Raw genomic sequence first — 14,503 nt, forward strand, 5'->3', positions numbered from 1 at the left:
TTTGTTTTTTTGTAGGTGATAATGATCAAGGCTGTCTCGGAGATAATTACTGTCCGCCTAAGTGTACATGCACAGGAACAGTAGTTCGTTGTAGTCGTGCAAAATTAAGGGAGATCCCACGTGGAATACCAGCAGAAACATCTGAACTGTAAGTAACTCCAATATGGCTTCTACACTTGAATGTAAAGTTTGTGTGAAACTATAGAGATTTTGTTAATCATTTACATTTACTTACACTTGTAAACTTGTAAAAGTCAAAATTCTTCTCAAATCATAGTCGGACTTGCCACTGTTCTAAAAACATATGATAAATTCCTTACAGCTTAGAACCTATTTTACTTGCCATCTCGAACAACAGCTTAAATGTTGACATGATTTCTGAGTATATCATGTGTTGTACAGAGACGAAGAATATTGTAGGTCACCTTTCTAAAGAAGCCGAGAAAATCGTAAAGTTTCGATACACACTATATACTCATCTACATTTCAATTTTATCTTGTGATTAATTACAACTTGTGTTTACTCATCGTATATGTAGTTAAGTCAGCTAAGTTCCTGTTATGTTAAAATAATCCTTAACTTAAAATACATATCAACAATTATTTTCGATCATCTCAGCACCTCAAGCAATTATCAGATAATTTAAAAGTTAATTTCTTAATTTATATTTGCCATCAGGTATTTTTATTGACCTTATTTTCCGTGACAAATTGTACTAGAATGTCACAATATAGACGTAATTAGGTCCTTGTATATTATATAATGTCTATGAGAGTTAAACAACTGTACTAATGTACGTATTAAAGTTTACCGTACGCTTACAGAAAATTTTGAAACTAAACTCTCAGTATTTTCATCTTTTGACATAGCAGTTCACTCATGATGCATAAATATTATAATAAATATGGAACGTATGTTGGAGCGTTCGCTTTATTTATTTATTTATTTATTTATTTATTTGCCATCAACACAACAGGCATAAGCCCAATTATAGTGTTGGTGTATTACATAATACATTTACAATAGTTTTCTTAAACATAGAGTTCATATTGCAGATGTCAATTTCTTTGTGTTTGATACATATTTTGTTATAAGTAGAACACATTCTCCAAATTGGTGATTTCAATAATACGTTGGTCCTTGCTTTTTTGCAATAAAACAGGCCAGAGTTATTAGCACGAGTTTTAAGTGTTGGGACATGAAAATTTAATGTTGATATGAGATCTGTACAATTAAATTCGTTTTGTACTATTTTATGGAGAAAAATCAAATCTGTCACATTTCGCCTTTGTTCAAGTGTAGGGATACAGAAGTTGTCTATTAATGTTAGATAATTTTCATAATATGGATAGATTCCAGTTGTCTTGTACGTCAAGTATTTGATAAATTTAGATTGGACCTTTTCCAGTTGGTGTCTGTATTGCTGTTGTGATGGGTTCCAAATCACAGCAGCATATTCCAGTTTTGATCGCACATAGGCATAATACATTTTTGTTAGTGTAGTACTATTGTTAAATTCCTTTCCTATTCTAATTATGAAACCTAACATCTTGAAAGATTCGTTAACTATGGTCTCTATATGGTTATTAAATGTCAGTTTCGTATCAAATATAACTCCAAGATCTCTGACTGAATTTAATCTATTTAGTAAGATCTGATTCATTGAGTAATCAAACTCTATTTGACTTTTGTTTCTGGTAAACGATAAAATGTTACATTTGTTTATGTTTACATTAAGTTTGTTAAGAGAACACCAATTAGCAATATTTTCCATGTCACGTTGTAAATCGAGACAGTCATGGATGGTTTTTATCCTACCATATATTTTGAGGTCATCAGCAAAAAGCAATTTGTTACTTAATAATATATGATCAGGGAGATCGTTTATATATATATATATATATATATATATATATATATATATATATATATATATATATATATATATATATATATATATATATTTGGACGATTGTTTTCAATCCGTCAGAGCAAATTCATATATTTTTTTGCTAAATATTTGTATTAGAGCAAATACGAAATAAACTACAATCATGTGACGTTCATCTCGAGTAAACCATCACATCAGAAAGTAAACAAAAGTAGATTTTAAAAGTCTAATTGAAACTTCTACAGTACAGTTAAATAAAGTGTTTCCATTATTGGATTATGTTGAAAATACGTTGCTTTTTTTATATACCATTTTGTTATAGAAGAATTTAAATGTGTGAATTTGAAAGGAAGACATGAAGAAAAAGAAAACTTTCTGATTTCGGCGTGACAGTTGAAAGGAAGTTTTACATTATGACTTTCTTTACAAGACTTCGTGCTGCGCTAAGAAATTTAAGGGCATTGCGTAACAACTATTAATGTTGTAATTAATTTAATTAGCTCTACGAAACTTGATGTTATTATTTTTTTTTTTTTTTTTTTTTTTTTATCTTGCAGATACCTTGATGTGAATGAAATTCAAACAATTCATCCAGAAAGACTAAGTCATTTGAAATCCCTCACAAGATTGTAAGTACTAATCATATTACACGTACAGTATTTATCTCATTTTAGATCTTTCGTATAAAGAAGTATCTGTCTATGAATAATAGAAAAAATAGAAAAATGAAAAAATAGAAAATCATAGTATTATCATACAAATTGGTCATTGAATGACTCTCTGGGATGGGTCAATGCTTGTGAGATTACTAAAACAAACTTAAAGGTATGAGTTTACTAAATAGTTAAACAAATAGGATGAAATCTATTAGATGTTCTAATGAAATGCTCTAATAATAGCAGAAAATAAAAGAAATATGAAGTGGAGTAACAACCAAAGGTTACTGTTAAGAAAATTGATGTAAAAGTCTCTTTGAAAAAAGAAAGAAAAAACAGAATAACCAATAAAACTTTTAAAATAAAAGTTCAATTTATGAAGAGAAACCCTTTATTGTGATTTTACCAACATGCTAGTTCTTTCTCCAGTGAGAGGGTAGATGCCTTTATGAAGAGAAACCCTTTATTGTGATTTTACCAACATGCTAGTTCTTTCTCCAGTGAGAGGGTAGATGCCTTCCAAAGAGTCTATATGTAACGAGAGCTTTATGTTTTGCAATGAAATTATATAAATTAATTCAATTTTAATTATCAATTTTGTTTTAGTGTTGAATCTACAATTGAAATTACATATTATGGATATTTCATATCATGGATATTTAACTAGTTCATTTATAATTTTATATTTGCGTAAGATATAATAATAATAGTTCTCATTTTGACAAAATAAATAGTTATTCTTTCGATACGTACACGACAAAATGCAACTAAATTACAGAATTCTTAGGTTTGTGATGTTGGAGGGCACTGTGGCTCAATGGTAGAGCGCTTACTTCTGATGCGTGAGGTTCTTGATGCGATCCCCGGCCAAGTAATTTTGTGGTTTACAACATCATGTCCATTGGTTTTCTCGGGATATTCCCATCTTCTCATTTCACCAGTTTTTCCATTGCCATTCACTTGCCTTAATCATCCGTTTCTTTTAGCCTAAAGGGCTTAATCGTGGGACATTAAACTAAAAAATTTCATCTCATTTCATATGGTATGCTTTTAGACTTTAACTTCCCGTTCTTCTAACGGTGAAATCAATACACTTGCTACTAAATATCTCATGTGCTATAATGCAATATGATAATAGTTTTCAACTTGTATTATAATAATACAGTAGACATCAAATATATTAGAATTGTTTAAAATAAATAGTATATTTTATGCAAATTGTCTTCTTTTTTTCATATAACTTTCAACTTTTGAATAAATAGTTGGTGAGATATGTAGTATGTGGATTAATAATGAATTTTCTAACTTCTTTTGCTAATGCTATAATTAAAAGTGAAATTTTCTTTATAATTTCAGATTTTTTTTTTTAAATTTCTACAACGTTAATGTTAGTAAATAGTTGTAATTTTGGATGAAATCACTGAATGATGAATTGTCTGTACTGAGAAACTATGGATTGAGCTCAATTTAAAGAAATAATCACAAATTGCAGATGTTACTATTTAGAAACATGGTTAATTTTTATCTTTTGTACAGAAATATTAACAGTAGTTTTATGGTTATTATTATTATTATCATTTGTAGGGATCTCAGCAACAATCAGATCTCTATCCTGTCCAACTATTCATTTGTGAATCTCACGAAGCTCTCAACACTGTAAGTATATTGCTTTGAGTGGTTACACTACTACCTATTAACTAAGTTATTATAAATATTGAGGATATAATGATTGATGTATTGTAATAATTTGTCACTAGACTTTCCCGGTCTCTTCAGCATATAGTTTGTACTTGGGTGATGTCTTCGAGATTTGCAATTTTAACATAACTTAAAATCTGTATTATTTCTTATTTCATTCCTGAGTATTGTGTCCTGTCAGGATAAGCTAAGTATTAGTGGTTTACTTGCAAGGAAATGGAAAATAATGGAAAATACTTTTAGGTTTATGATCCTTTATATAGACTAATATATATATATATATATATTGCTTGTTTTTCATAGTTTAAATATTAACGTTAATTTAAAAGCTTATTTTGACTTATTGAAAAACTTTTAATGAAAGATGTAATACATATGTAAAACTAATATAAATATTATTTTTGTTCTAGCATTATAAGTTACAACAAATTACAGTGCATCCAAAAGAATGCTTTGGCTGGCCTTCGATCTCTGAGAATCATGTAAGTGCTACTTATTTTACTTTTATTTATTTACAAAGACATTTTGTATGTGTAATAATTATTTCTTATTTAAGAAAGATAAGAATTACTTTTATTTTGCGAGAAACGTACTTTGCTTTACCACCAAATATTTATCCATTTCTAAGAATAAGAATTATAAAATATCAAAGTTGTTGAAATGTCTTGTGACTTAAAGTTTAAACTTACGTTTACTATTATTGTTATTATTTTAAGCGAACGTTAGAAAAGCTTCTACTTTTCGACTTGGTTGATATTTGTGTGTCTGTCCGTCTGTTCCACGATAACTCTCATAAAATTTATATGATTTTGTTGAAATTTGATGTAAGTCTTTCTTGTACCTGCAGAAATAACCCTATTATTTGGGGTTGCAATCCAAGTATAAGTTGGGTAAAAGGGGTAAAATACATCCAACGTTTCAGGTTTACATATGTATATGCAATATAATTTTCCAATATAAAACATGTAAATATTTTTAGAATATCATAAAACTTAGTATATATTGTCTTTATGACATTGTAAATATCCTCACAGCTTAGGGTTAAAATCTGTCAAGAGTGAAAGTTTGAATTCACGCCGCTTTCCCTCAATTTCAATAATATGTTTTACAATAATTTCCGTTACAACTGTTTGATTTTGGTATATCATGTATTTTCTTTAAAGCTTCACAATCATTCATTCACTCTGCATGAGGCTGAAATTGGTAAAGAATAAAGTAATGGTACTACCTTTTATCTTTTTAAGTTTCATGATAACATATATAAAACTCATTCGATTTGGATACAATAGTATGTATATTTTCTTTGAATCTTTTCCGCAATCCCCGTGTTCGGCATTAGAATCAGTCACGAATGAGGAGTGCATTTAGCCCCTAATATACATGCTTTACCGGCCCCTCCTCTTTCAGATTAAAAAATATGATCCAACATATCTTTCGTAAAAATACTAGATTTTCATGGCTTATGGCGTATACTTTTTGAGAGTTTACAGTCATTCCCAGTACTTGGATTTAAAATCAATTAAGAACAAGAGAGTGAAGCTCTCCCTACCCTAGGTTTAAAAAATAAGATCATGGTAACGTTCGTAAATATTCAATTTTAACACAATATGGTGTAAATGTTTATTGAAGTTTTCACATAATCCACACTCTTGCAGTCGAAGTCAGTCAGGATTTTCGCCAGGATTTTAAAATCAGGGGGGTTTTCAAAAATTTAAGGGGGGTGTGGGTGTTTGACTTTTACAAAACTTATATTATTATTTTTAGCTTTCTCGTATTATCCTAAAATTCTGCAATAACACAAAAGATGACACCTTTTCACTGTAATCCTAATTTCAACAAAGTAGAAAATGTTGAATTGATCTTCTTGTCGTTTTATTTATTTATTTATTTATATATTTTTATTTTTGTGTGAATACCCATTACAATCAAGATAAGTTATAGTATTAACGAATTAATTCACTTGACTGATTTTGCACTAAAATCCGTCGTAGTTTCCTTCATTAATGTATGCATGGCAAAATAAACGTCGGATGTTCTAAATTTATCACTTCTCTTGTCGTTCTTAGGTTTTTATTGCTCTGCCTAAAATGAAATTTTTTTTCACGACTGAGATCAGTCAGTGGTTAGGTTTGGTTAAATGAACTCGATCTGATATCTGAAGTGCTAAAACAACAATATGATATACTAGAACATTTATTGCTAATTGCAGATGTTGTACCTTTATCGCAATGTTGTGGGTAACTTAATTCGTTTAAATTTATATCCAAGGTAATTTTGTACTTTGTAATTTTGTAATTTTTTTACCAATGTGACTCATATCCTCACGAATGTATCAATAGTCTTTATGACTACCGTATGCATATTTTGACAAACTCGCCTCTGAACCATTATTATACTTCTTCACATTTTCACATTGTAACACCACTTTATAACCTATACATGCCTTCTGCGGGTTCGTTTTATAGTCAAGTTAAATGCTTCTTGTGTTACTAATGCAAATATATATATATATATATATATATATATATATTTACAAGCATACTTGTGAACCGCGGCGCAGTCTTACAAAGATTGAAAATCACTATTCCAAGTTCTTTAATGTTCTTTGTAACGCAAATTCATTTATTTTGATTCACTCATGGCGCAACTGAACCGATGCCACTCCTGTAGGACTTTTCAACCATTCCTCGTGTTCACAACTTATAAAATTTTCAAAATCATCCTCAACCTTTTTTTTTTACTTCAAACATCAGGTAAACAAGGTCCTTCCAAGGACGCCTTCATCAAATTATTAACGTGTTTTGGAGTGAGCCGGCAGAGTTAAAATTCTATTCATTGTCGAAGATTATCTCTCCACTGAAGCGGTACCAATTGGAAGAAGTGCACGTTTCGTTGCGAGAGCTGACAAATTACGAAATATAATGCATTTATATTCTTCACAGGAAAGTTTCAATTAGAAATCCGTTGAAGAAAGTTCTTTCAATCGTTTGAGGGTTCTATATTCAAATAGGACTTCTTCGCACAAAACATGAAATAATTGTCAAAAATTCCTTATTCAGGCTCGGATCACGGCAGAAGTTTGGGGGGATGTTACTGGAAGTTTAGGGGGTGACACCCCCCATTGGGGAGTCTGGCGGAATCCCTGAAGTCAATTAATTATTAGGACTCATTTAATCCTCCCCCTCCTCGAAGATTTAAGTAAAAATTCTAATGATAACTTTCAGTAAAAAGTGCAATTTTGTCGAATATGGTCTAATATTTTCTGAGGATTTCCAACCATCTGAATTGCTTGGAGTTGAAATGGGCCACTAATGAGGGAGCACGTTCTCCCCCAATTTTATATAACGTAATTTCCTGAATATTTATGAAACACACACATATTTTTATAAAACATTGTGTGTGTGTCGTTGGGAGATTAGAGACTTATTCCTATAATTCAGAGTTAAAATTAGTGAGAGGGAGGATTGCTCGAGTCAACAATGCATAGCATCTCTAGTTAATATTTGCTTGATAAAAATGTAGTCACGTTATCTGGTTACCTGCAAGTTAAAATTTATACAGCACATACCACAATTCTCTCTGAGGCTTCCAGACGAAATTATATGTATAAAAAGAAAGACACAACAAAAAGAAGCATATCATTTGATCAAAACTTACCAATACTTTTAAGAATATTACATATGTTTGATATGTTCTCCCTTGTAGATGCAACTGAACTCAATATCCAATGTAGTCTTTCGAGGCACCTGACTTGTCAATTCGTTTAGCAACATAAAGGTAACCAATCCTCAAAAAATTTCCTGTACCATTCATGAGTTGTTTTGTGTGTAAATGCTTTTTTTTTTTTTTTTTTTTTTTTTTTTTTTTACACGAAAACTTCATTACACCTTTACTATGGTGTGATCTTTGTAAAATACAAGCATCCAAATCGTTTCCTGTTTATTTGTTAAAATGTCAAATTACTTCCAGTACTACTAGCGGAAAAAATAGTACTGTGATTTGATATTATCTATTCTTGCTCTACAAAACCTTGTTGAGCTTATTCATCTAATGATAAGCTTCTTTCTGCTAGGGAATTATGATATACACCGTAACCTTACAATAAAAGTTTTTTATTTTCTTTCTTTAAAAACAAATCTTATTCAGTATTCTTACTGTCAAAATGAATATGTAGAATGAAATTAAAAAGTAACTTAAGTTTTATGTTCCACCTTATCTCTCTATGATAAAGAAGATTAGACAATAATATTGAAAAGTTTCTTGAATTTATTAAATCAATTTAGAATTGTTCAATACATTTGAAATGTCTTAACCACTAAATGATGCCAGTGAAGTGGTAAGTTAGTGCTAAATGAAGTTTAGTTTAAATTTCCAATACATGAGAAAAAATTTCCTAATTTTTCGAAAGTAACATAGAAATTCTTTCTTTTTCAAAGTTTTTAGTTAACTAATTATATTTTACATATTTTTATTCCTATATTGGCAGAAAATATGTATGGAGTAATATTTTAGGTATGGACTTTGTTTTCTGAAAGAGAAATAAAAAATTAAAACAATGGTTTTCTTTGTACTTCTAGTTCCTTGCATGGTAATGACATATCGATGATACCAGATGGAACATTCGCTGATCTCCAGTCGATAACGCACTTGTAAGTATATTTCCATTTTAGTAAAATTAATTCTTATTATTTGCTTTACCAAGTACTAGTTTGAATAGTTCAAATTACAAATTAAAAAAAATCCTTTTTAAATGAATGTTTTCTTGATAACTAGGTAAGTAGATGTTTAAAGTTCAGAACAGAAAGACAGGAGTTTTATGTAAACAAAAGAATAATGTGTTTTGGCCATTCGACCGTTATCAATAATAAAACGAACAAAAGAAGTGCTGTACACTGCTATAGTTTAAGAAGAAACATGTGGTATATATGTTTGTTCCATTTCAGTTGAACATTCCTCTGCAGTACTTATCCCATATGAAACGGGTTGATGCGTGGCGATTTTATTTGGTATCCAATCACCATGAATCGAAATATCGAGATCATGAGTACGAAAAGTACGTATGGTAGCACTTCGGATGCTAAGGTACCAAAAGTGTGTAATCGTAATTGTGTATTCCAGTGAAATGTCTTTAAAACACTGGTTTTACTGTTGCACTAGGATTAAAGTTATTGGAGGCTTATCTATTTATTCATTAATTTAATGGGAAGTTGCTATAATTTTTTTTGATTGGTGCATCTTGATTGGTGAGTATACCAAATTGGAAAAGCAAGAAAAATATTTTCTAACCTTTAGAATTTTATAAAAGCATATAACTGTAAATCGGAGTTAATCCTTGAGAGACCTGAAGAGATAACATATTTAAATGATCGCTAGATTTTGCAAACTATACTGTGGCAACCGATCAAACTCTATTCAATGGATTATTATTATTATTATTATTATTATTATTATTATTATTATTATTATTATTATTATTATTATTATTATTATTATTATTATCTTTCTTGTAGTTATAAATAATATGATACTGGAAGCACTAAATATATGCTTTTATCTTTCACCTTTGAATCTCTTGTTATCAGAATGTGAAGAAAACAAAAATAACATAAGAGATAGAATTTCGGTTGTTGGTCTGTACCAGTCGCAATGCATTCTCTGTTTGAATGTATGACAGAGAAAACATGTAGCCAGCTCGAAGTCTGAGTAAATTATCCGGAGAGAGCAGAACAGTTCGAAGGAGCATAACAAATAATAGCAGAAAAGCTTGTAGAAACAATAGCTGTAAGAAAATAGTGAAGAATGTGAGTATAGCAAGATGAAACAACTGGAATAACAATGTTACTTTGAGTTAATTAATTAACGGTTCTTTTCAGTTGGAATAGAAGAGTAGTAAAGAAAATAGAAACAATATGGATGAAGAAAATTGGGAAGAAAATAAAAGAAAGAAAATTAATAATATTTACTTCTTTTTCGTTACTATCATTTGTTCCATCTTTTTCCACTGGCGGCCGGTGGATTGTGGTTTCGGGTGTTGCAGTACGAACGATTGGAAACAGAAGATATAAACTAGACTCACTGACTAATCAGTATAACTTTAGATGCAAATGATGTGATATGTGAAATTAAATAAAATTCTGTTTTAAAAAATAAAAAAATAATGCAAATCACTTTATCCGATTAGTCACCTTATTTAATTAGTAAGTCCATTCTCTTCTCTTTGGTTGGAGCAAATCTGTCTAATATATGCTGGTTGAACTCGGGTATTCTTATTATCAGGTCTTTTTCGATGGAAAGCATAGGACATTCAATTCCTTGAAAATGTAAATTCTTTTCTATGTGGAAAAACGCCTTTCTCCTTTAGCTGACGTCATAGGTCAGTTAATATTAATTTCAGAAGCTTTGTAGATTCACTAAATATTGTTTTTTAGATTATTGCGAACAATTCATTCTAGCAAACCCAGTCCCTGACAATGATCAAAATTCCTCTTTAACTTAGACTGAAGACAGGTCGTGGCAGAGATTAGTGTTATATATATATATATAAAAAAGTAAATCGAACACACTTTATTCACAGTTTATCTAGGAAAATTTAAAAACAAATTGTGGAAATATATCTAGTGCAAACAACATTACTGCCATAAGATGTTCTGTGGATTTAAACCGGATATTTTTTAACACTCGCCTGAATTGCCTTAATTGCAAGTTTTTCCTCGGTGGTAAGCTGGGTAAATTGTTTGCTTTATAAGTTATTTACAGAAATCATTTCATAGAATTCATTCAGAACTTGTAGGTTATTTATAGAATTAGAGCACACACAATTCAAGTAAATCCAATAACTAAAAACCAAAACAGCTAAATGATTAAGAAAAACATGCAAAAGCCAAAACAGCTGATTCAAAAGAGATAAATAAGTCGCGAATGTCATATATATACCAACACACACATGTGTAAAAGAAAAACTACATTCCAAATCATCCGTCTTGGTTGTAAGCAATGCAAGCTGAACACAATGTACTTCCACATAAGGCGAAACAATGCTTATCAATGTCATACGTTCTGGAAAGCAAACTCTGAAACCCGCCAGATGTAGGGTCAGCATGTAACGGAAGCGGAATGTCAGTAAACGTCAAAACAAACAGCGTTGCCAGTTCTACAGCCAGAAATGTTTGCTGGGAGGGGTAAAAAGTATTTGAGGGGGTCCAATACGTCTATATAATATCGAACCTGTCTTATTTTGCACCCGAAAAGACGAAAAGTAATTCTTAATTACTGTCATCTATATTTTTTGATAAAAGGATGATAGAATGATTATTTTTATAAGTAAAGAAAAAGTAGGGCCTGTATGATGAGGTGTAAAATAAAATATTTAGCCTACATCAATCATTTCTCTGTTAAACAAGTATAGTTCGTTAAGAAAGTCTACAAATGTTTGTCGAGTTTCGAAACTTTTGGGAGGTCCGAACCTGGTGGACCCCCTCATGGTTCCGTCCCTGAGCATTGCTAACTAGTCCCAAATTCAATGTGGCGATTCCCATCATACACTTTTATGTGGAAAGTTATCAAGAATATAAAATCATTTATTTTATAAAAAGAAATATGTATATACTAAAATACTATCCACAGAGGGAGGGATTCAATATATTGACTTATTAATATTTGGATCACAAATTACTGTACAAGAAGCCTTCATTATCTACATAAGGTAAGAATTAACTTGTAAACGCGTGTTTACTTTAATTTGTTTTCTACACTATTACATATTTTCTTTCTTATTTTGTAATTTTGCGATCACTTTTTTTAATTGTCATTATATAGATTTGCTTGAGTATAGTCCCGGAATTTAAAAATATGAATGCATAAAAATAAATTCCATTTGTAATTGGTAGTGAAATAAAATTCAGAAATCTTATTTAGCGCGAAAAACCTTCTCGTTCACTAGAAACCGTGCCGCGTTGTTGCAGAAGCACTGCAACGACCAGAGCATTTAAATTCTGAGATAGGGGAAAGGGGACTTAACATTTGCTCCAATTGGCATGCTAAAGAAATCTGGTCGTTGTATGCTCGCTGCAACGCAATATAAATTAGAGACTCTATAACGGGTTGAGTTTCACTTTTTAAAACGGATTAAAGGATTTTACAGTTATAGAAATAAAAAAAAAAGTTATTTAAAGTATATATGGGAGTATTAGAAAGTATTTTTCTACTCTTTACTACTACTGTTAATAATATTTTTTTTTCTTGAAATACTTTGGTCGTTGCGCAACGCTGCAACACTATCATTAGCCGCCACTGTCTTTTTTCCTACATCTTGCTGCTTCCATATTCTTCAGTGTTTCACTCAGTTGATATTCCTACAGGTTTTTCTCTTGTCGTTTTCAGCAGACAATGGCCTCCTCTTTATAACGTCATCTCTTTCTTGGTGACCTACTCAGGCTTTAGACTTGAGTACACGCTCTTCCATAACATAGAAGAACGACATTAAATATTACAAACACTCACTAACAACTAAATTCCGCCTCTAGTATTCTATTTCTTCATTTACCCTTTTCTTTACTTCGACGATGGGACGTCCTGTCTTGAAAGATAAGTGCTGTTCAGTGACTCCAGTGTGTTTTTGTTCATAACTTTCCTGAAAGTACCTCATCTTCTAAGTTTCCATATATGTACGCTGGGATATGTGCAGAACAATATTTTTTACTATCTTGCATAGAAAAAAATTATCAATGGTATCCTTTAATCATTTCAGAGCATTGGGAGCCAATCCTTTCTACTGCGATTGTAACCTGAGGTGGTTGGCCGAATGGGTGAAACGAGACTATGTAGAGCCAGGAATTGCTCGCTGTGCTGAACCACATGCAATGAGAGACAAACTGCTTCTTACTACTCCAGCTTCAAGTTTCCAGTGTAAAGGTTTGCTTTCTTCTCATACTGTAAGCATATGTATTTATATATGGATCTCATCCAGTATTTAACATTTTTTCTTTTATATAGAAAACAGTCTTACATTTATCTGTTCAAGATACAAAATTTATCTGTACGAACGTAATTGAGACAAAGAATTGACGAAGCAAAAGTAGAAAACGAGAAACTTACCAGAAAATAATAATCAAAAACTTAACTCGTAAGCGTTTATATTTAGTAACTGGATAATTTCGACGTATTGCTTCAAATTAATCAAACCTTTACCCAGTAAACGTCTATATTTTATAAATAACTGTATAATTTCGACGAATTACTTCAAAGTACAGAAGTTTATAGGTAAGTTTTTCATTATGAGTGATTGAATTAAGTGCCCATTGATATCTTTAACCAATTTTACAGAAAGTAGTGACAATATAATTACACATACTAAAGAGGGTACAATATCAGGTTATATTTACACATGGATCAATATGGGACAGTGTGAATGGAGGGCGATAAATTTAATTAAATAAATGTATGGCATACCTGACCCTCGACGAAGTAACAACTTCTACTGCTTTTTCACAATCACAATATAGTGCTGATCTGAGCAATGTATTAGTTCAAAAATTTACGGAGACATCTACCACGTCTATCAGACTCTTCTCCCAAGAATATTCAAGAAATTAGTTACATGATCCGACAGAAAGTTTTGAAATATATATATCTGTATGTAGCTATAAGCTTGTCTTTGTTTGTGTGCACACTTATATGCAACAGTTCAGCACAACGTTCATTTTCGTCATTACGATGAATGAAGAACACATATTCATTATTCTCTATCTCAGGAACATTTATAGGACTTTTCTCTTCTTTCTACCAAAAGCGATAGTTTAAAAAACATTGATTTCGAAGTTACAATTGACACCTTCGTCCCAACAGAATGCGCGAAGAAAACCTTTTCAGCAGTGAACCCATATTGGTGAGTAATAAAACCAACCATAATTCTAGTAAGTGAAACTGAAGGTTATAAATTATTTTATTTGTTGTATATGTATTTTGTATTTCCCATTTTTACTTAAATGTTGGTTATTCACTTCACTGTCTCAAATTTTCTACACCTGGGTTTATTGGTATTGAGAGGGCTGAATTTTTTAATAGCTCGGGGCGGCGTAAATGTTAAATACGGTTCTGGCACACTATAAGCATTTTCGCTAATTGCTTCATCAGATGGGAAGGAAGAAGTAGGGAGGAAAGAAAAGAAAAATAAGGAACAACAAAGTAGCTGTGTGAAGCATTCAGGTGGGCGCCATTTTGGAGTGCAGCCATTCTTGATGATGTTAAGAGGCTAAAAAT

General features: G+C 31.0%; 1 protein-coding gene across 4 annotated transcripts in view; it reads left to right on the plus strand.

Annotated features, from left to right (window-relative positions):
* Nucleotides 1-14,503, plus strand: part of sli (slit guidance ligand) — an 833,494-nt gene that overhangs the window by 796,130 nt on the left and 22,861 nt on the right. For 3 of the 4 annotated variants that reach the window (XM_081762100.1, XM_081762110.1, XM_081762126.1), the window contains 6 exons: nt 16-148; nt 2,450-2,521; nt 4,133-4,204; nt 4,657-4,728; nt 8,824-8,895; nt 12,993-13,156. In XM_081762100.1, coding sequence (XP_081618226.1) covers nt 16-148; nt 2,450-2,521; nt 4,133-4,204; nt 4,657-4,728; nt 8,824-8,895; nt 12,993-13,156 — 585 coding nt within the window. The remainder of the gene's footprint in view (nt 1-15; nt 149-2,449; nt 2,522-4,132; nt 4,205-4,656; nt 4,729-8,823; nt 8,896-12,992; nt 13,157-14,503) is intronic. The other variant, XM_081762119.1, reaches the window with a different exon arrangement.

The sequence above is a fragment of the Thermobia domestica genome, chromosome 1 (genome assembly GCF_964235325.1).
Source record: "Thermobia domestica chromosome 1, izTheDome1.hap1.1, whole genome shotgun sequence".
Classification (NCBI taxonomy): Eukaryota; Metazoa; Arthropoda; class Insecta; order Zygentoma; family Lepismatidae; genus Thermobia; species Thermobia domestica.